Here is an 18,946-nt window from a genome sequence, read left to right on the forward strand (position 1 = left end):
ACAGGGCTGGGCTGCGCGAGGGCAAAGGGACGCTACCTCTCCGTCCGCAGCCGCTGCCTTCCCGCCGGTGCCGCGGCTGCTAGCTGGTTGTGTGTCTGTCCATCCATCCATCTGTGCCGAGACCACATCCCTCTGTCCTCAGACACACACCCCCCATCGATCTATCTACCCCCAGGCACCCCCAGCCACTCCCTCTATCTATCTATCTATCTATCTATCTATCTATCTATCTATCTGTCTACCCCCATCCGCCCCCTCTATCTATCTATCTACCCCCATCCACCCCCTCTATCTATCTATCTATCTATCTCCATCCACCCCCTCTATCTATCTATCTGTCTATCTATCTATCTGTCTACCCCCATCCACCCCCTCTATCTATCTATCGACCCCCATCCACCCCCTCTATCTATCTATCTCCATCCACCCCTCTATCTATCTATCTCCATCCACCCCCTCTATCTATCTATCTGTCTATCTATCTATCTATCTACCCCCATCCACCCCCTCTATCTATCTATCTCCATCCACCCCCTCTATCTATCTATCTACCCCCACCCACCCCCTCTATCTATCTATCTCCATCCACCCCTCTATCTATCTATCTACCCCCACCCACCCCTCTATCTATCTATCTCCATCCACCCCTCTATCTATCTATCTCCATCCACCCCTCTATCTATCTATCTATCTATCTACCCCCATCCTCCCCTTCTATCTATCTACCTACCCCCATCCACCTCTTCTATCTATCTATCTATCTGTCTACCCCCATCCACTCCATCATCTATCTATCTATCTACCCCCATCCACCCCTCTATCTATCTATCTACCCCCATCCACCCCTCTATCTATCTATCTACCCCCATCCACCCCTCTATCTATCTACCTCCATCCACCCCCTCTATCTATCTATCTAACCCCATCCACCCCCGCTATCTATCTATCTATCCATCCATCCCCAGCCACTGTCCCTCTTTCCAAAAACACGCCTCCATCCATCCTGTAGCCTCTCCACCCACCCGCTGCCCCAGCCTCCATCCCCACAAACACGCCTCCCCCCACTGCTCCCTGCCTGCCTCGGCCGCCCCTTCCCGCCAGCCATGCACAAGACCCGCGACCTGCGGGACGACCTCCCGGAGGATTTTTTCATCCCGGTGCCTCTGGACACAAACAATCTGACGTCGCTGAGCCCGTTCCTGGTGCCGCAGACACACCTGGGCAGCCCGGTCATCTTCATGGGCATGTCAGCCTTCATGTTCCTGCTCATCGTGCTGGGCGTGCCCATCAACGTGCTCACCGTCTTCTGCACCGCCAAGTACAAGAAGCTGCGCTCCCACCTCAACTACATCCTGGTCAACCTGGCCGTGGCCAACCTGCTGGTCATCTGCGTGGGCACCACCACGGCCTTCTATAGCTTCTCCCACATGTACTTTGCCCTGGGCCCCATGGCCTGCAAGATCGAGGGCTTCGCTGCCACGCTGGGGGGTGAGTGGGGCTGCGGGGCGGGAGTGAGGGGCACCAGCAGGGCTGCGGGGCGGCAGGGCTGGGCTAGCAGGGGCTGCGGGTCGGGAGTGAGGGGCACCGGCAGGGCTGCGGGGGGGCAGGGCTGGGCTAGCAGGGGCTGCGGGTCGGGAGTGAGGGGCACCGGCAGGGCTGCGGGGGGGCAGGGCTGGGCTAGCAGGGGCTGCAGGTCGGGAGTGAGGGCCACCGGCAGGACTGCGGGGGGGCAGGGCTGGGCTAGCACGGCCTGCGGGTCGGGAGTGAGGGGCACCGGCAGAGCTGGGGGCAGGGCTAGCAGGGGCTGCGGGTCGGGAGTGGGGGGCACCGGCAGAGCTAGGAGCGGGGCAGGGCTGGGCTAGCAGGGGCTGTGGGTCGGGAGTGGGGGGCACCGGCAGAGCTAGGAGCGGGGCAGGGCGGGGCTAGCAGGGGCTGCGGGTCAGGAGTGAGGGGCACCGGCAGAGCTGGGGGGGGGGGGGCAGGGCTGGGCTAGCAGGGGCTGCGGGTCAGGAGTGAGGGGCACCGGCAGAGCTGGCGGGGGGCAGGGCTGGGCTAGCAGGGGCTGCGGGTCGGGAGTGAGGGGCACCGAGGGCTGGGGGGGGAGCAAGGGCTGGGCTAGCAGGGGCTGCGGGTCGGGAGTGAGGGGCACCGGCAGAGCTGGAGGGGGCAGGGCTGGGCTAGCAGGGGCTGCGGGTCGGGAGTGAGGGGCACCGGCAGAGCTGGCGGGGGGCAGGGCTGGGCTAGCAGGGGCTGCGGGTCGGGAGTGAGGGGCACCGGCAGGGCTGCGGGGGGGGCAGGGCTGGGCTAGCAGGGGCTGCGGGTCGGGAGTGAGGGGCCCCGGCAGGGCTGCGGGGGGGCAGGGCGGGGCGAGCAGGGGCTGCGGGTCGGGAGTGAGGGGCACCGGCAGGGCTGCGGGGGGGCAGGGCTGGGCTAGCAGGGGCTGCGGGTCGGGGGTGAGGGGCACCGGCAGGGCTGCGGGGGGGCAGGGCTGGGACTGCGGGTCGGGAGTGAGGGGCACAGGCAGAGCCGGGGGGACAGGGGCTGCAGGTCTTGAGTGAGTGGCACTGGCAGGGCTGGGGGTCCGGGGTGGGAGTGAGTGGCACTGGCAGGGCTGGGGGTCCGGGGTGGGCTAGCTGGGGGCTGGGGGTCGAAGGCAGGGGGTCGGGGGCGGATGGGATCCCTGCTGCCCCGCTGGTCTCAGCCTCTCCACCTCAGGCATGGTGAGTCTCTGGTCTCTGGCCGTCGTGGCCTTCGAGCGATTCCTGGTGATCTGCAAACCCCTGGGGAACTTCACGTTCCGCGGCACCCACGCCATCATCGGCTGCCTCCTCACCTGGGTCTTCGGCCTCGTGGCCTCTGCACCCCCCCTCTTCGGATGGAGCCGGTAGGGGACAGCGGGGGGAGCCGAGGATGGGCTGGCAGGGGCTGCAGGTCGGGAGTGAGGGGCACCGCAGGGCTGGGGGGCTGGGGGTCAGGAGTGGGGGCACCGGTGGGGCTGGGGGGCAGGGCTGGGCTAGTGGGGGCTGTGGGTCGGGTGTGGGGGAGGCTGGTGGGGCTGGGGGGCCGGGCCGGGCTAGCAGGGGCTGTGGGTCGGTTGTGGGGGAGGCCGGTGGGGCTAGGGGGCAAGGCCAGGCTAGCAGGGGCTGCGGATCGGGAGTGAGGGGCGCCAGCAGGGCGGGGGGGCAGGGCCGGGCTTGCAGGGGCTGCGGGTCGGGAGTGGGGCGCCGGCGGGGCTGGGGGGCAGGGCCGGGCTAGCAGGGGCTGCGGGTTAGGAGTGGGGGGCGCCGGCGGGGCTGGGGGGCAGGGCCGGGCTAGCAGGGGCTGCGTCCCCCCCAGGTACATCCCCGAGGGGCTCCAGTGCTCGTGCGGCCCCGACTGGTACACGACCAACAACAAGTGGAACAACGAGTCCTACGTGATCTTCCTCTTCTGCTTCTGCTTCGGGGTCCCCCTCAGCGTCATCGTCTTCTCCTACGGCCGCCTGCTGCTGACGCTGCGAGCCGTGAGTGCCCCCGCCGGGCCCCCGGCTCCCCCCGACTCTGCTCCCGCTGCCACGGGCCCCCCGACTTCCCCCGACTCCGCTCCCGCCGCCCCGGGGCCCCGACTCCCCTCCTGCCGCCACGGATCCTCCCAACTCCCCTCCCGCTGCCACAGCCTCCCCCACTCTGCTCCCGCCGCCCCAGGGCCCCCAACTCCCCTCCCGCCACCCCGGGTCCTCTCGACTCTGCTCCCGGTTCCCCTGGACTCCGCTCCCGACTCTGCGGGTCCCCGACTCTGCTCCTGCTGCCCCAGATCCTCCCGACTCCCCTCCCACTGCCACGGGCCCCCCGACTCCGCACCCGCTGCCCCGGATCCTCCCGACTCCGCCTCCGCCGCCACGGGTCCCCTCGACTCCGCTCCTGACTCCCCTCCTGCTGCCACGGGCCCCCCGACTCCCTGGGGCCCCCCGACTCTGCTCCTGCCGCCCCAGGTCCCCTCGACTCCCTTCCCGCCGCCCCGGATCCTCCCAACTCCCCTCCTGCTGCCACGGGCCCCCCGACTCCCTGGGGCCCCTCGACTCTGCTTGCGCCGCCTCAGGTCCCCTCAACTCCACTCCTGCTGCCCCGGGGCCCTCCGACTCCGCTCCTGCCACCTCGGGGCCCCTTGACTCCGCTCCTGACTCCCCGGGCCCCCCTGACTCTGCTCCTGCCGCCCTGCCCCCCTCAACTCCGCTCCCGCCGCTCCGGATCCTCCCGACTCCCCTCCCACTGCCACGGGCCCCCTGACTCCGCTCCTGACTCCCCGGGGCCTCCCAACTCTGCTCCCGCCAGCACAGGGGCCCCCCGACTCCGCTCCCGACTCCCCAGATCCTCCCGACTCCCCGCCCGCGGCCACAGCCCCCCCGACTCTGCTCCTACCGGCCCAGGGGCCCCCCGACTCTGCTCCCGCCGCCCCGGATCCTCCCGACTCCCCTCCTGCTGCCACAGGCCCCCCCGACTCCTGCCAGCACAGATACCCCTCGACTGCCCCTGCCACGAGCACCCCGCTGCCACTGGGGCCCCCCAACTCCCTACTGCCACCAAGGGGACCCCTGCCTCCTGCCAGCCCAGAGACCCTTTCTGCACCCCACTGGCATAGGGTCCCCCCTCCATCCCTGCCCACCCGCCACTACCCGTCCCTGCACCTCTGCAGGGACCCGCCCGGCCCTGGGCACCCTCACCCCCAGCCTCCCCACCATGGGCACCGCCCTGGCCCCTTCCCTTCCACGGGGGACCTGCGTGGGGTCCCAGCGCTGGGAAAGCCATGGGGCGCCCCTGGAGCAGGCAGCGTGTGGGGCGGGGCTCCCCGGCTGGGGGCTGGGGGGGGACCAAGCTGGTGTGACACGGACACGGACAGGGACAGGGACAGGGACCGGGCGAGTCTGGGTGGAGCCGGCTTTATTGGAGGTTTATACAGCGGGGGAGGGACAGACAGAGCCGGGAGACGCCCCTTCTCCCCGTGCCCCCCCACACCCAGTCTCCCCCCAGGAGCCCCTTCCATATGGGCTTGGCTGGGTCCCACCAGTATTGAGGACCTCTGCCCCCACGAGCTGTCCCCAAGGTGCCCCCCACGACAGCCTCCCTGGCCACCCCCAAACCACGTGGGTTTGTGTGGGTCCCACCACGAGGCCACCCTCCCGGTGTGGGGAGGGCGGGTGCCACCCTCATGGGCACTCCCTGGCTGTGTTCCCACAGGGATTGGGGGGGGCACCACCATGGACACCCCGGGAGCTCCAGGCCGCCACATGGCTGCCCTGCCCGGCCCGACAATTAGCGTAGGTCCCACTGATATGGCCGCCCAACATGAATGAGGGTGGGTCCCTGTGCTGTGGCCCCACGTGGCTAGAGAGGGTCCCACTGCAGTGGCCAGCAGTCTCCCGCGCTGATTCGGGTGGGGCCCAGCAATATGGCCGCTGTGCCCCACCAATGAGGGTGGGCCCCAGGCAATGACCGTCCCTGCCCCCCACAGACGAGCGCAGGCTCCAGGCAATGGCCGCTGTGCCCCACAGACGAGGGGGCGCCCCAGGCAATGACTGTCACTGCCCCCCACAGACGAGCGCAGGCTCCAGGCAATGGCCGCTGTGCCCCACAGACGAGGGGGCGCCCCAGGCAATGACTGTCACTGCCCCCCACAGACGAGCGCAGGCTCCAGGCAATGGCCGCTGTGCCCCACAGACGAGGGGGCGCCCCAGGCAATGACCGTCCCTGCCCCCCACAGGCGAGCGCAGGCCCCAGGCAATGGCCGCTGTGCCCCACAGTCGAGGGGGCGCCCCAGGCAATGACTGTCACTGCCCCCCACAGACGAGCGCAGGCCCCAGGCAATGGCCGCTGTGCCCCACAGACGAGGGGGCGCCCCAGGCAATGACCGTCCCTGCCCCCCACAGACGAGCGCAGGCCCCAGGCAATGGCCGCTGTGCCCCACAGACGAGGGGGCGCCCCAGGCAATGACCGTCCCTGCCCCCCACAGACGAGCGCAGGCCCCAGGCAATGGCCGCTGTGCCCCACAGACGAGGGGGCGCCCCAGGCAATGACCGTCACTGCCCCCCACGGACAAGTGCAGGCCCCAGGCAATGGCCGCTGTGCCCCACAGACGAGGGGGCGCCCCAGGCAATGACCGTCACTGCCCCCCACGGACGAGCGCAGGCCCCAGGCAATGGCCGCTGTGCCCCATGGAGGAGCGCGCGCCCCACTCAATCTCCCCTGCCCCCCACAGGTGGCCAAGCAGCAGGAGCAGTCGGCCACGACGCAGAAGGCCGAGCGGGAGGTGACCAAGATGGTGGTGGTGATGGTGGCCGGGTTCCTGGTTTGCTGGCTGCCCTACGCCTCCTTCGCGCTGTGGGTGGTGACGCACCGTGGGGAGCCCTTCGACGTGCGCCTGGCCTCCGTGCCCTCCGTCTTCTCCAAAGCCTCCACCGTCTACAACCCCGTCATCTACGTCTTCATGAACAAGCAGGTCGGCGCCGGGCCGGGATGGGGCGTGGGGAGCAGGCAGAGGGGGCTGGGATGGGGCGTGGGGAGCAGGCCGAGGGGCAGAGATGGGGGGCTGGGATGGGGGCCAGGCTGGGAGGCCTTGGGGGCCGGGATGGGGCGTGGGAGCAGGCCGAAGGGGCTGGGATGGAGGCCAGGCTGGGAGGCCTTGGGGCCGGGATGGGCGTGGGGAGCAGGCCGAAGGGCAGAGATGGGGGGCTGGGATGGGGGCCAGGCTGGGAGGCCTTGGGGGCCGGGATGGGGCGTGGGCCGCAGGCCGAAGGGGGCTGGGATGGAGGCCAGGCTGGGAGGCCTTGGGGGCCGGGATGGGGCGTGGGGAGCAGGCCGAGGGGGCGGGGATGGGGGCCAGGCTGGGGGCCTTGGGGGCCGGGATGGGGCGTGGGGAGCAGGCAGAGGGGCTGGGATGGAGGCCAGGCTGGGAGGCCTTGGGGGCCGGGATGGGGCGTGGGGAGCAGGCAGAGGGGCTGGGATGGGGGCCAGGCTGGGGGCCTTGGGGGCCGGGATGGGGCGTGGGGAGCAGGCAGAGGGGCTGGGATGGGGGCCAGGCTGGGAGGCCTTGTGGGCCGGGATGGGGCGTGGGAGCAGGCCGAGGGGCAGAGATGGGGGCTGGGATGGGGCCAGGCTGGGGGCCTTGGGGGCCGGGATGGGGCGTGGGAGCAGGCCGAAGGGCAGTGATGGGGGCTGGGATGGGGCCAGGCTGGGGCCTTGGGGGCTGGGATGGGGCGTGGGGAGCAGGCAGAGGGGCTGGGATGGGGCCAGGCTGGGAGGCCTTGGGGCTGGGATGGGGCATGGGGAGCAGGCCGAGGGGCTGGGATGGAGGCCAGGCTGGGAGGCCTTGGGGCTGGGATGGGGGCCAGGCTGGGGGCCTTGGGGGCCGGGATGGGGCGTGGGGAGCAGGCCGAGGGGCAGTGATGGGGGCAGAGGGGCTGGGATCAGGGCAGCCATGTGGGTTGGGAGTCAGGGACGCGCCAGGAAGTGAGCTGGCAGAAAAGAGAGGGGTGGAGTTAGTCGGGCTCTGCCCCTAGCCCGAGCTGTGGGGCGCCCCCCACGCTCACCCCCCTCTCTTGCAGTTCCGCTCCTGCATGCTGAAGCTGGTGTTCTGCGGCCGCAGCCCCTTCGGGGAGGACGACGACGTCTCGGGGTCCTCGCAGGCCACCCAGGTCTCCTCCGTCTCCTCCAGCCAGGTGTCCCGGCGTAGCCCTGGACACCCCAGCATGCCCTGCTCGGGGGTGAGATATCCCAGCATGCCCTGCTCGGGAGATATCCCAGCATGCCCTGCTCGGGGCGAGATATCCCAGCATGCCCTGCTCGGGGGCAGACACCCCAGCATGCCCTGCTCGGGGCCCTGAGATATCCCAGCATGCCCTGCTCGGGAGATATCCCAGCATGCCCTGCTCGGGGGGGGGGGCGAGATATCCCAGCATGCCCTGCTCGGGGGCCGAGATATCCCAGCATGCCTGCTCGGGGGCCGAGATATCCCAGCATGCCTGCTCGGGGGCCCCGAGATATCCCAGCATGCCCTGCTCGGGGCCCCGAGATATCCCAGCATGCCCTGCTGGGGCAGACACCCCAGCATGCCCTGCTCGGGGAGGGTGTGAGATATCCCAGCATGCCCTGCTCGGGGGGGCCCCAAGATATCCCAGCATGCCCTGCGGGGGGGAGATATCCCAGCATGCCCTGCTCCGGGGGCCCGGGGACTTCCCACCATGCTGTGCTGTGGGCCCCAAAGATATCCCAGCATGCCCTGCTCGGGGGGGCCCCAAGATATCCCAGCATGCCCTGCTCGGGGGGGGTGAGATATCCCAGCATGCCCTGCTCCGGGGCCCCTGGGACTTCCCAGCATGCTGTGCTCTGGGCCCCCCCCCAAAGATATCCCAGCATGCCCTGCGGGGGGGGGCGAGATATCCCAGCATGCCCTTTTGGTGGGGGGCCAGACACCCCAGCATGTCCTTCTCGGGGGGGGGGTGAGATATCCCAGCATGCCCTGCTCGGGGGGGCCCCAAGATATCCCAGCATGCCCTGCTCGGGGGGGGTGAGATATCCCAGCATGCCCTGCTCCGGGGCCCCTGGGACTTCCCAGCATGCTGTGCTCTGGGCCCCCCCCAAAGATATCCCAGCATGCCCTGCAGGGGGCGCAAGATATGCAGGGGGCGCAAGATATCCCAGCATGCCCTGGGGAACCACAGGCCTGCTGGGCTCGGCCGGGGCGGGGCTATAAGCCAGGTGGGGGTTGGGGGGGCTCTGGGCCACTCGCAGCCCCCCCCTTGCTAGCAGTGCCCTCACCCAGACCCCCAACAGCCCTCGCCCCCGGCCCCCAACAGACAGGGCCCCCCTAAGATCACCCCGATCCCACCCCCCACGGACCCAGCGGGGGCCACACGTGACTGTTGTATATTGTAAATATGAGTCTGGCTATTTCCCCCCCCCCGCTCTAATTACCCCCATGACTGTCATTAATCCCCCGCGTCACTCGGGTAATAAACAGACACTGGAAATGCAGCTCCAGTTCCCAGCGTCCAGGCTCTTTATTAGCCGTGGGGGGCGTGGCCTGGGGCAGTCACTTGGGGGCAGCGTGGGGGCCGTGGGGGGGCCCTGCCCGGGGGGGCAGCAGCAACCCCACCACACAGGGCCTTGGGGGGCACCTTGCCCAGTGCTCTACTGCAGTGCCCCTCCCCCGGCTCCACGGTCCCCCTGGCCCCCATGGTCTCCCGGTCCCCCCAGTGCCCTGCCCCCCGTGGGACCCTGGCATCCTGCCCCCCCATCCTCCTGTGTCCTGCCCCCCCCCAAGGCCCCTATTCTCCCCAGTGCCCTGCCCCCCACGGGCCCCTGGTGTCCTGCCCCCCATTCTCCCATGCCCTGCCCCTCAGGGCCCTGATCCGCCTGTGCCCTGCCCCCCACGGGACCCTGGGGTCCTGCCCCCCCATAACTCCCATCCTCCTGTGCCCTGCCCCCCATGGGTCCCTGGTGTCCTGCCCCTCCCAGGGTCCCACGTTTCCTCCATGGTGTCCTGCCCCCCTGTGGTCTCCTGTCTCCTACCCCCATGGTCCCTCGTCTCCCCCCAGTGCCCAGCACCCCCACAGTCCCCCCGGTGCCCTGCCCCCCTGCGACGTTGGGGGGCGCGCACCCGAGTTCTGCTAGTAGTGAACTTTTTTCAAGTGTCAATAGTTCAGAACTAGCGGAATTCCTGGTGAACGCCCCAGAGATGGGGGGCAAGGCACCAGCCCCCCAAATCCCCCATGCACCCCTCACGCAGCCCCCTGCACCCCAATCCACCCCACCCAGCCACACCCCCAATGCCGGCCCCAGCCTCCCCCTTCCCCGGGTACTTATCTGCCTCGTGGTGCACACGGCTCCAGCCCCCCGGCGCTGGGCTGGCTCCTGGCCTGCCCCCCCGACTCCTTCATGGGAAAGGGGAGAGAAGAGGGGAGACCCCGTTCAGTCATGGCAAGGGGGACACAGCCACCCCATCTGCCAACCCTGGCCCCCCAAACACTGCCCCCCACCAGCACCCTCATCCCCCCAGAGCCCCCCGGAGCATCACATGTGTCTCTGGGACCCAGGACCCCCAACCCACAGACATGGGCACGAGCGTCCCAGGGCCGCCGCCCCCCGGGTGCGTGGCACGAGTGTCCCAGGGCCCCCACCCCCTGGGTGCGTGGCACGAGTGTCCCAGGGCCCCCACCCCCGGGTGCGTGGCACGAGCGTCCCAGAGCCCCCACCCCCCGGGTGCATGGCACGAGTGTCCCAGGGCCGCCGCCCCCTGGTGCGTGGCACGAGCGTCCCAGAGCCCCCACCCCCGGGTGCGTGGCACGAGCGTCCCAGAGCCCCCACCCCCGGGTGCGTGGCACGAGCGTCCCAGAGCCCCCACCCCCGGGTGCGGGGCACGAGCGTCCCAGAGCCCCCCCCCCCGGGTGCGTGGCACGAGCGTCCCAGAGCCCCCACCCCCCGGGTGCGTGGCACGAGCGTCCCAGGGCCGCCGCCCCCCCGGTGCGTGGTACGAGCGTCCCAGGGCCGCCGCCCCCCTGGGTGCGTGGCACGAGCGACCCAGGGCCGCCGCCCCCCGGGTGCGTGGCACGAGCGTCCCAGGGCCGCCGCCCCCCCGGTGCGTGGTACGAGCGTCCCAGGGCCCCCACCCCCGGGTGCGTGGCCCGAGCGTCCCAGGGCCCCCACCCCCGGGTGCATGGCACGAGTGTCCCAGGGCTGCCGCCCCCTGGGTGCGTGGCACGAGTGTCCCAGAGCCCCCACCTCCGGGTGCGTGGCACGAGTGTCCCAGAGCCCCCACCCCCGGGTGCGTGGCATGAGTGTCCCAGGGCCGCCGCCCCCTGGGTGTGTGGCACGAGTGTCCCAGGGCCCCCACCCCCCGGGTGCGTGGCACGAGTGTCCCAGAGCCGCCGCCCCCCCGGTGCGTGGTACGAGCGTCCCAGGGCCCCCACCCCCTGGGTGCGTGGTACGAGCGTCCCAGGGCCCCCACCCCCTGGGTGCGTGGCACGAGCGTCCCAGGGCCCCCACCCCCTGGGTGCGTGGCACGAGCGTCCCAGGGCCCCCACCCCCTGGGTGCGTGGCACGGGCGGTCCAGAGCCCCCCCCCCCTGGGTGCGTGGCACGAGCATCCCAGGGCCCCACCCCTGGGTGCGTGGCACGAGCGTCCCAGGGCCCCCACCCCCTGGGTGCGTGGCACGAGCGTTCCCAGAGCCCCCACCCCCGGGTGCGTGGTACGAGCGTTCCAGAGCCCCCACCCCCTGGGTGCGTGGCACGAGCGTCCCAGGGCCCCCACCCCCGGTGCGTGGTACGAGCGTTCCAGGGTCCCCACCCCCGGTGCGTGGTACGAGCGTTCCAGAGCCCCCACCCCCGGTGCGTGGTACAAGCGTTCCAGAGCCCCCACCCCCGGTGCGTGGCCCGAGCGTCCCAGCGCCCCACCCCTGGGTGCGTGGTACAGCGTCCCAGAGCCCCACCCTGGAGTGCGTGGCACGAGCGTCCCAGGGCCCCCCCCCCCGGTGCGGGGTACCAGCGTTCCCGAGCCCCCAGCCCCGGTGCGTGGCACGAGCGTCCCAGGGCCCCCCCCCCCAGGGGGCGTGGTACGAGCGGCCCAGGGCCCCCACCCCCTGGGTGCGTGGTACGAGCGTCCCAGGGCCCCCAGCCCCGGTGCGTGGCACGAGCGTCCCAGAGCCCCCACCCCCGGTGCGTGGCACGAGCGTCCCAGGGCCCCCACCCCCGGTGCGTGGTACAAGCGTTCCAGAGCCCCCAGCCCCGGTGCATGGCACGACTATCCCAGCCCCCCACCCGAGCCCCCTGGCTTCCCGAGGACTCACGCGTGTGCGCTTGGGTCCCGCAGCTCCAGCCGTGGGGGGCACTGGGGTGCCGGTCCCAGCTCCGCTCAGTGCCCCAGCTCCGCTCCCTGCCCAGCGCGGCCCCTTTTCCGCACCCGGGAGATTAAACCTTCCAGTTTCCTTTAATCAGACTCCCCCGGAGTGACCCGAAAATCCTGGGATTAGGGGGGTGGGGGGGTGTCACCTCCCATCAGCTCAGCGCCCAGAGCACCTGGGGGGATTAGTGCAGGAGGGAGGGGGGAGAGGCAGAACCCAGAGCCCCCCAAGCGAGGGAACCCCAGTTCTCAGTGTGCCCCATGGGGAGGTGGTGGGGGGCACTGGGCGGTGGAGGATGGGGCAGAGGGGCCCAACAATGCCCACCCCATCCTGTGTTGGGGGTATATAGGGGTCCTGTCCTCGCTCCCTCCCCCTCTGGGGGGGTGCCCAGCGGTACCGGCCCCTCCTTAATCCTCCCTGATCCCTCCGTTAGCCCTAATTAGCAATTAAGGCTCCATTGGGGCTATTTATAGGGGACTGGGCTGGGGGCAGCTCCCCCCCACGTACCACACCCCTGGGGGTCTGAGTGGGGGGCGTGGGGGAGCTGGGCGATGTGGGCCGAGAGGGGTTAGCAGGGGGGTCCTTGCTCCTGCCCGGGATGTGCCCCCCACTCCCAGCGCCAGCCTCGAGCCTGCCCCCCCGCCCAGCTGAGTGCCCTAGTTGGTGCCAAGCCCTGACCTACAGCGGCCCCCGCGCCCGCCCCGGTGATATAACAGCCAGGCCCAGGCCTGACCCAATTCTGCCCCCTTCCCGCCCCCGAACCAGCCAGCCCTGCCCTGGGGCCAGATGGGAGCCAGCGCCCCCCAGAGGGGACAGGCCCCTGCCCCATTCCCCGCCCCCGAACCAGCCAGCCCGTCCCTACCCCATTCCCTGCCCCCCGAACCAGCCAGCCAGTCCCTGCCCCCTTCCCCAGCCCCCGAACCAGCCAGCCCGTCCCTACCCCATTCCCCGCCCCCCCGAACCAGCCAGCCAGTCCCTGCCCCCTTCCCCAGCCCCCGAACCAGCCAGCCAGTCCCTGCCCCATTCCCAGCCCCGAACCAGCCAGCCAGTCCCTGCCCCTTCCCCAGCCCCGAAACAGCCAGCCAGTCCCTGCCCCTTCCCCAGCCCCAGACCAGCCAGCCCGTCCCTACCCATTCCCGCCCCTAACCAGCCAGCCAGTCCCTGCCCCTTCCCCAGCCCCAAACCAGCCAGCCCGTCCCTACCCCATTCCCGCCCCCGAACCAGCCAGCCAGTCCCTGCCCCATTCCCGCCCCTGAACCAGCCAGTCCCTGCCCTGGGGCCAGATGGGAGCCAGCGCCCCAGAGGACAGGCCCCTGCCCCATTCCCGCCCCCAAACCAGCCAGCCAGTCCCTACCCCCTTCCCAGCCCCCGAACCAGCCAGCCAGTCCCTGCCCCATTCCCGCCCCCGAACCAGCCAGCCAGTCCCTGCCCCATTCCCGCCCCGAACCAGCCAGCCAGTCCCTGCCCGTCCCTACCCCATTCCCGCCCCTAACCAGCCAGCCAGTCCCTGCCCCTTCCCCATTCCCGCCCCGAACCAGCCAGCCAGTCCCTGCCCCATTCCCCGCCCCCTGAACCAGCCAGTCCCTGCCCTGGGGCCAGATGGGAGCCAGCGCCCCAGAGGACAGGCCCCTGCCCTTCCCGCCCCAAACCAGCCAGCCAGTCCCTGCCCCATTCCCGCCCCTGAGCCAGCCAGCCCGTCCCTACCCCATTCCCGCCCGAACCAGCCAGCCCGTCCCTACCCCATTCCCGCCCCAGCCAGCCAGTCCCTGCCCTTCCCAGCCCCAGACCAGCCAGCCCGTCCCTACCCCATTCCCGCCCCAGACCAGCCAGCCAGTCCCTGCCCCATTCCCCGCCCCCTGAACCAGCCAGTCCCTGCCCTGGGGCCAGATGGGAGCCAGCGCCCCAGAGGACAGGCCCCTGCCCCATTCCCGCCCGAACCAGCCAGCCCGTCCCTACCCCATTCCCGCCCCGAACCAGCCAGCCCGTCCCTACCCCATTCCGCCCCCGAACCAGCCAGTCCGTCCCTACCCCTTCCCCAGCCCCGAACCAGCCAGCCGTCCCTACCCCATTCCCGCCCCTGAACCAGCCAGCCAGTCCCTGCCCCTTCCCCAGCCCCGAACCAGCCAGCCCGTCCCTACCCCATTCCCGCCCCAGACCAGCCAGCCAGTCCCTGCCCCTTCCCAGCCCCAGACCAGCCAGCCCGTCCCTACCCCATTCCCGCCCCCGAACCAGCCAGCCCGTCCCTGCCCCCTTCCCCAGCCCCGAACCAGCCAGCCAGTCCCTGCCCCATTCCCGCCCCGAACCAGCCCGCCCGTCCCTACCCCATTCCCGCCCCGAACCAGCCAGCCCGTCCCTACCCCATTCCCCGCCCCCTGAACCAGCCAGTCCCTGCCCTGGGGCCAGATGGGAGCCAGCGACCCCAGAGGGGATAGGCCCCTGCCCCATTCCCCGCCCCCGAACCAGCCAGCCAGTCCCTACCCCTTCCCAGCCCCGAACCAGCCAGCCCGTCCCTACCCCATTCCCGCCCCCGAACCAGCCAGCCAGTCCCTGCCCCATTCCCGCCCCCGAACCAGCCAGCCAGTCCCTGCCCCATTCCCCGCCCCCTGAACCAGCCAGTCCCTGCCCTGGGGCCAGATGGGAGCCGGCGCCCCCCAGAGGGGACCGGCCCCGGCCCCTTCCCGCCCCGAACCAGCCAGCCCGTCCCTACCCCATTCCCGCCCCGAACCAGCCAGCCCGTCCCTACCCCATTCCCTGCCCCCCGAACCAGCCAGCCAGTCCCTGCCCCCTTCCCCAGCCCCCGAACCCGCCAGCCAGTCCCTGCCCCATTCCCCGCCCCCAGAACCACCCAGTCCCTGCCCTGGGGCCAGATGGGAGCCGGCGCCCCCCAGAGGGGACAGGCCCCTGCCCCTTCCCGCCCCAGACCAGCCAGCCGTCCCTACCCCATTCCCGCCCCGAACCAGCCAGCCCGTCCCTACCCCATTCCCGCCCCGAACCAGCCAGCCAGTCCCTGCCCCTTCCCCAGCCCCAGACCAGCCAGCCCGTCCCTACCCCATTCCCGCCCCCGAACCAGCCAGCCAGTCCCTGCCCCATTCCCGCCCCTGAACCAGCCAGTCCCTGCCCTGGGGCCAGATGGGAGCCAGCGCCCCCCAGAGGGGACAGGCCCCTGCCCCATTCCCCGCCCCCGAACCAGCCAGCCCGTCCCTACCCCATTCCCCGCCCCCCGAACCAGCCAGCCCGTCCCTACCCCATTCCCGCCCCGAACCAGCCAGCCAGTCCCGTGCCCCTTCCCCGGCCCCCGAACCAGCCAGCCCGTCCCTGCCCCATTACCCGCCCCCGAACCAGCCCGCCCCTCCCAACCCCCTTCCCCGCCCCCCGAACCAGCCAGCCCGTCCCTACCCCATTCCCCGCCCCCCGAACCAGCCAGCCCGTCCCTGCCCCATTCTCCGCCCCCCTGAGCCAGCCAGTCCCTGCCCTGGGGCTGGATTGGGGTGCGGGGTGTTGCAAGGCGGATATAGGGTGTTAGCAAGGTGCATGTGTGTGCCAATCTGGGAGCAAGGGCACTGTTTGATGGTGCACAGGCAGCGGATGTGTTGGAGGCCAGGGGTTGGGTTTCTGTTAGGGGAGGTGTAGGTCTTCGGGGTAGTCAGAGGGGACTCAGTATTGTGTTGTGGGGTTCATGTGTGGGGGTGTACCATTGCTGGGTGTGTACGTTGTGTGTCTTGGGGTTGTGGGAGTGTGTGGGTGCATTTTGGGGTGTATCCATTGCGTCTGTGTGTCTGGGGCTGTTGGGTTGTGTGTGTGAGGGGATGTAGGCGTGTCAGTGTGTAGGTGATGGGGTTGCACTGGGGGTCAGTGACAGCGTGCTGCGGGTGCAGGTGTCTGTCTGATGGGGTGCAGCTGTTGTGTCTGAGCGGGTGTTGGAGTGTAGCTGTTGGGATTGTATCAGGGTATGTGAAGATTTGTTGCAGGGTAGGTGTTGGCACTGGGTTGTGGTGTGTGTGGCAGGGTGTTGTTGTCAGGGTGACGGGGTTGTGTCAGTCTGTTGAGGTGATGGGGTGTAGATGTGTACATGCCATGAGGCATAGGTGTCAGGTCAGAATGTGATCGGGTGTAGCTGTCAGCGTGGAGATGCTGTGGTGTCAGTGTTAGTGTGTGTAGCTGATGGGACATTGTCAGGGCATGACGGGGTGTATGGAGGTGTTGGTACATCAATGTCAACGTGTGTAGATGGGCTGAGGTATAGCTGTTGGTCTGTAGATGTCACTGTCGGGGTGTGTGACATGGTGTGGTGAGGGGTAAGGGACGGGGTGTATGCCAATGGGTGCATGTGGCAGGGTGTAGCTGACAGTGCGTGTAACATTGGGTAGCTCTTGGGGCGCTGCTCTGGGGCTGCTCCCCACAAGCCAGGCAGGACTCTGGGAGCCTCTCCCTCGGAGCAGCCTGTCTGCAGGGCAAGAAGCTCCCACGGCTTCACCTCCGGGGTCTCTCCTGGGAGCATCCAGCCTCCTCTGCCCCCCCCCGTGCGCTTCCCCCAGCGAGTCCCCCCGGCGGGGTCCTGGGGGGCCACAGGTCCTGCCCCAGCGCAGTCAGACGTGACTCTCAGCCAGCCGGGGACACAGAGGTTTATTCGATGCCAGGAACAGGGGCTAACACAGAGCTTGTAGGTACCGCGAGCGGACCCCTCGGCCGGGTCCATTCTGGGGGGCAGTGAGCCAGACCCCCACGTCTGCCCTCACTCCTCGCCCCCAGCCAGCTCCAGACTGACACCCCCTCCAGCCCCTCCTCCTCTGGGCTTTGTCTCTTTCCCAGGCCAGGAGGTCACCTGATCTCTTTGTTCTCCCACACCTTCAGCTATTCCCTTACGGGGGAAGGGCCTCGGCCATTTGTTGCCAGGATACAGAGTGTCGGCCATTTATGCACACTGGAGACTTAAGAAATGCAGAGGGGAAACTGAGGCACCCACACATTATTCAGAGGAAACATTAAGAAGAGTCCCACTTTGTCACAGGTGCGTGTGATGGGATGGAGGAGTTGGGGTGCAGGACGGGATACTGTTGGTGAAGGTGATATGGCACAAGTGAGGAGTGTCGCTGTTGGTCTGTGTGTACGAGAGGGTAGGTGACAGGGTGAGACCGGGGGGTGCATGGTGCAGTGGAGGTGATATGGAGTGAGTGTGATGGCGTGTGGGTGATTGAGTGTCAGGGATATGGTATAAGTGAGAGGGTCCGGGTGATAGCTGCGTATGATGGGGCACAGTGGCAGGATGCAGTGCAGGTGACATGGCACAGGTGTTAGGGTGTTGGTGATATGTGTGTGCATGTGATGGGATGGAGTAATAGAGTGTAGCGATAGGGTGTGTGACAGGGTGTAGGAAATAGGGTGTGGCTGACTGTGTGAGAAGCTGTGTAATTAACACAGTATAGGTGACAAGGTGCGGGTGATGGTGTGTGTGTGACAAGGTGTAGTTGATTTTTTGTAGGTAATAGTGGGAGGGTCATGTTGTATAGGTGACGCTGTGTAGGCAATAAGGTGTGGGTGACAATGTGTGTGAGTGATGCAGTGTAAGTGACGGTGTGTGTGATGTACTGTAGGTGACAGTGTGGGTGTGTGACAGTAGGTGATGCAGTGTAGGTGACGGGATGTAGTTAATCAGGTGTGGGTGATGCAGTGTAGGCAACAGACTGTGGGTGACAGTGTGGCTGTGTGACATGGTGCGGGTGATGGTTTATGTGTGAGTGATGAGGTGTGATGAGATGCAGGTGATGGGGTGTGTGCGGGTGACGGAATGAGTGCAGGTGTTGAGTGTGATAGAGTGCAGGTGATGGGATGTGCGAGGGCAACAGGATGTGCTGAGATGCAGGTGACAGAGTGCGGGTGACGGGATGTGATAAGGTGCAGCAGGTGTGAGGGTGATGGGGTGTGGGTAGCAGGATGTGTGTGCAAGTGACAGGTTGAATGCGGGTGATGGGGTTTATGAGGGTGATGGGGTATGATAAGGTGTGGATTACAGGGCATGATGGGATGCAAGTGATGGGGTGAATGCAAATGACAGGATGTGATGGAGTACAGGTGTCATGGAGTGTGGGGGATTCAGGGTCCTGCACCCCCAGGCTTCCTGCGATTCACCAGGACTCTCAGCCAGCCAGGAAAGCAGAAGGTTTATTGGGCGACAGGAACACAGTCCAGGACAGGGTCTTGCAGGCACAGATAACCGGATCCCCCCTGTTAGGTCCATCTTGGGGCCCCAGGAGCCCCACAGTCCCCATTGGGGGATCAGAGCCCTGTCTGTGCTTCCTTTCTTCCCCCAGCCAGCTCCAGTCTGCCCAGCCCCCTCCAGCCCCTCCTCTCTGGTCAGCTTCTCTCCCGGGCCAGGAGGTCACCTGACCCCTTTGTCTCCAACACCTTCAGTCGGCACCTTTGCAGGGGAGGGGCCCAGGCCACCAGTTGCCAGGAGACAGAGTGTCAGGCATTCAGCTGCATGGCCTTTTGCTTTGCTAGATACTTAAGAACTGCCTAGGGGACATTGAGGCACCAACCCAGCATTCACAGACCCCAGTAAGAACAGTCCCACTTCGTCACACCAGGTGACAGGGTGTGTGAAGGTGATGTGATGGGGTGCGGGTGACAGCGTGTTTGTACGGTTTTGGGGTGAATGTGGGTGACAGGGTGTGTGCAGACCATGGGGTGTGACGAGATGCGGGTGATGGGGTGAATGCGGGTGACGGGACATATGAGAGTGATGGGGATGTGATGAGATACAGCTGATGGGGTGTGTGAAGGTGACAGGATGTGATGAGGTGCGAGTAACAGGGTGTGTGTACAGGTGCCAGGGAGAATGTGGGTGACAGAGTGTGTGCAGGTGATGGGATGAATGCAGGTGACAGGGTGTGTGAGGATGATGTGGTGTGATAGGGTGTATGAGGGGGATGGGATGGGGTGACAGGGTGTGTGAGGAGGATGGGGTGTGATGTGTATGATGGGGGTGACAGGGTGTGTGAAGGTGACGGGATGTGTGTGCCAATGACAGGATGTGATGCGATGGGGTGACAGGGTGTGTGAGGATGATGGGGTGTGAGGA

The 18,946-nt window shown here is 68.2% G+C and overlaps 1 protein-coding gene across 1 annotated transcript; it reads left to right on the plus strand.

Annotated features, from left to right (window-relative positions):
* Positions 1-855: 855 nt before the first annotated feature.
* On the plus strand, positions 856-7,855 carry LOC120388500 (blue-sensitive opsin-like). The gene is made up of 5 exons (XM_039510324.1): positions 856-1,488; positions 2,716-2,884; positions 3,337-3,502; positions 6,232-6,471; positions 7,577-7,855. Exons 1-5 carry the CDS (start codon positions 1,104-1,106, stop codon positions 7,853-7,855), a joined length of 1,239 nt encoding a protein of 412 aa, XP_039366258.1. The 5' UTR covers positions 856-1,103.
* The last annotated feature ends 11,091 nt before the right edge of the window (positions 7,856-18,946 follow it).

The sequence above is a fragment of the Mauremys reevesii genome, linkage group 22 (assembly GCF_016161935.1).
Source record: "Mauremys reevesii isolate NIE-2019 linkage group 22, ASM1616193v1, whole genome shotgun sequence".
Taxonomy (NCBI): Eukaryota; Metazoa; Chordata; order Testudines; family Geoemydidae; genus Mauremys; species Mauremys reevesii.

Bases quoted from the DNA above. Each gene is read 5' to 3' on its own strand.
- LOC120388500 (XM_039510324.1), top strand. From the start codon at position 1,104: ATGCACAAGACCCGCGACCTGCGGGACGACCTCCCGGAGGATTTTTTC. The intron at 1,489-2,715 runs GTGAGTGGGGCT...TCTCCACCTCAG, and splicing joins CTTCGCTGCCACGCTGGGGG to GCATGGTGAGTCTCTGGTCT. The intron at 6,472-7,576 runs GTCGGCGCCGGG...CCTCTCTTGCAG, and splicing joins ACGTCTTCATGAACAAGCAG to TTCCGCTCCTGCATGCTGAA.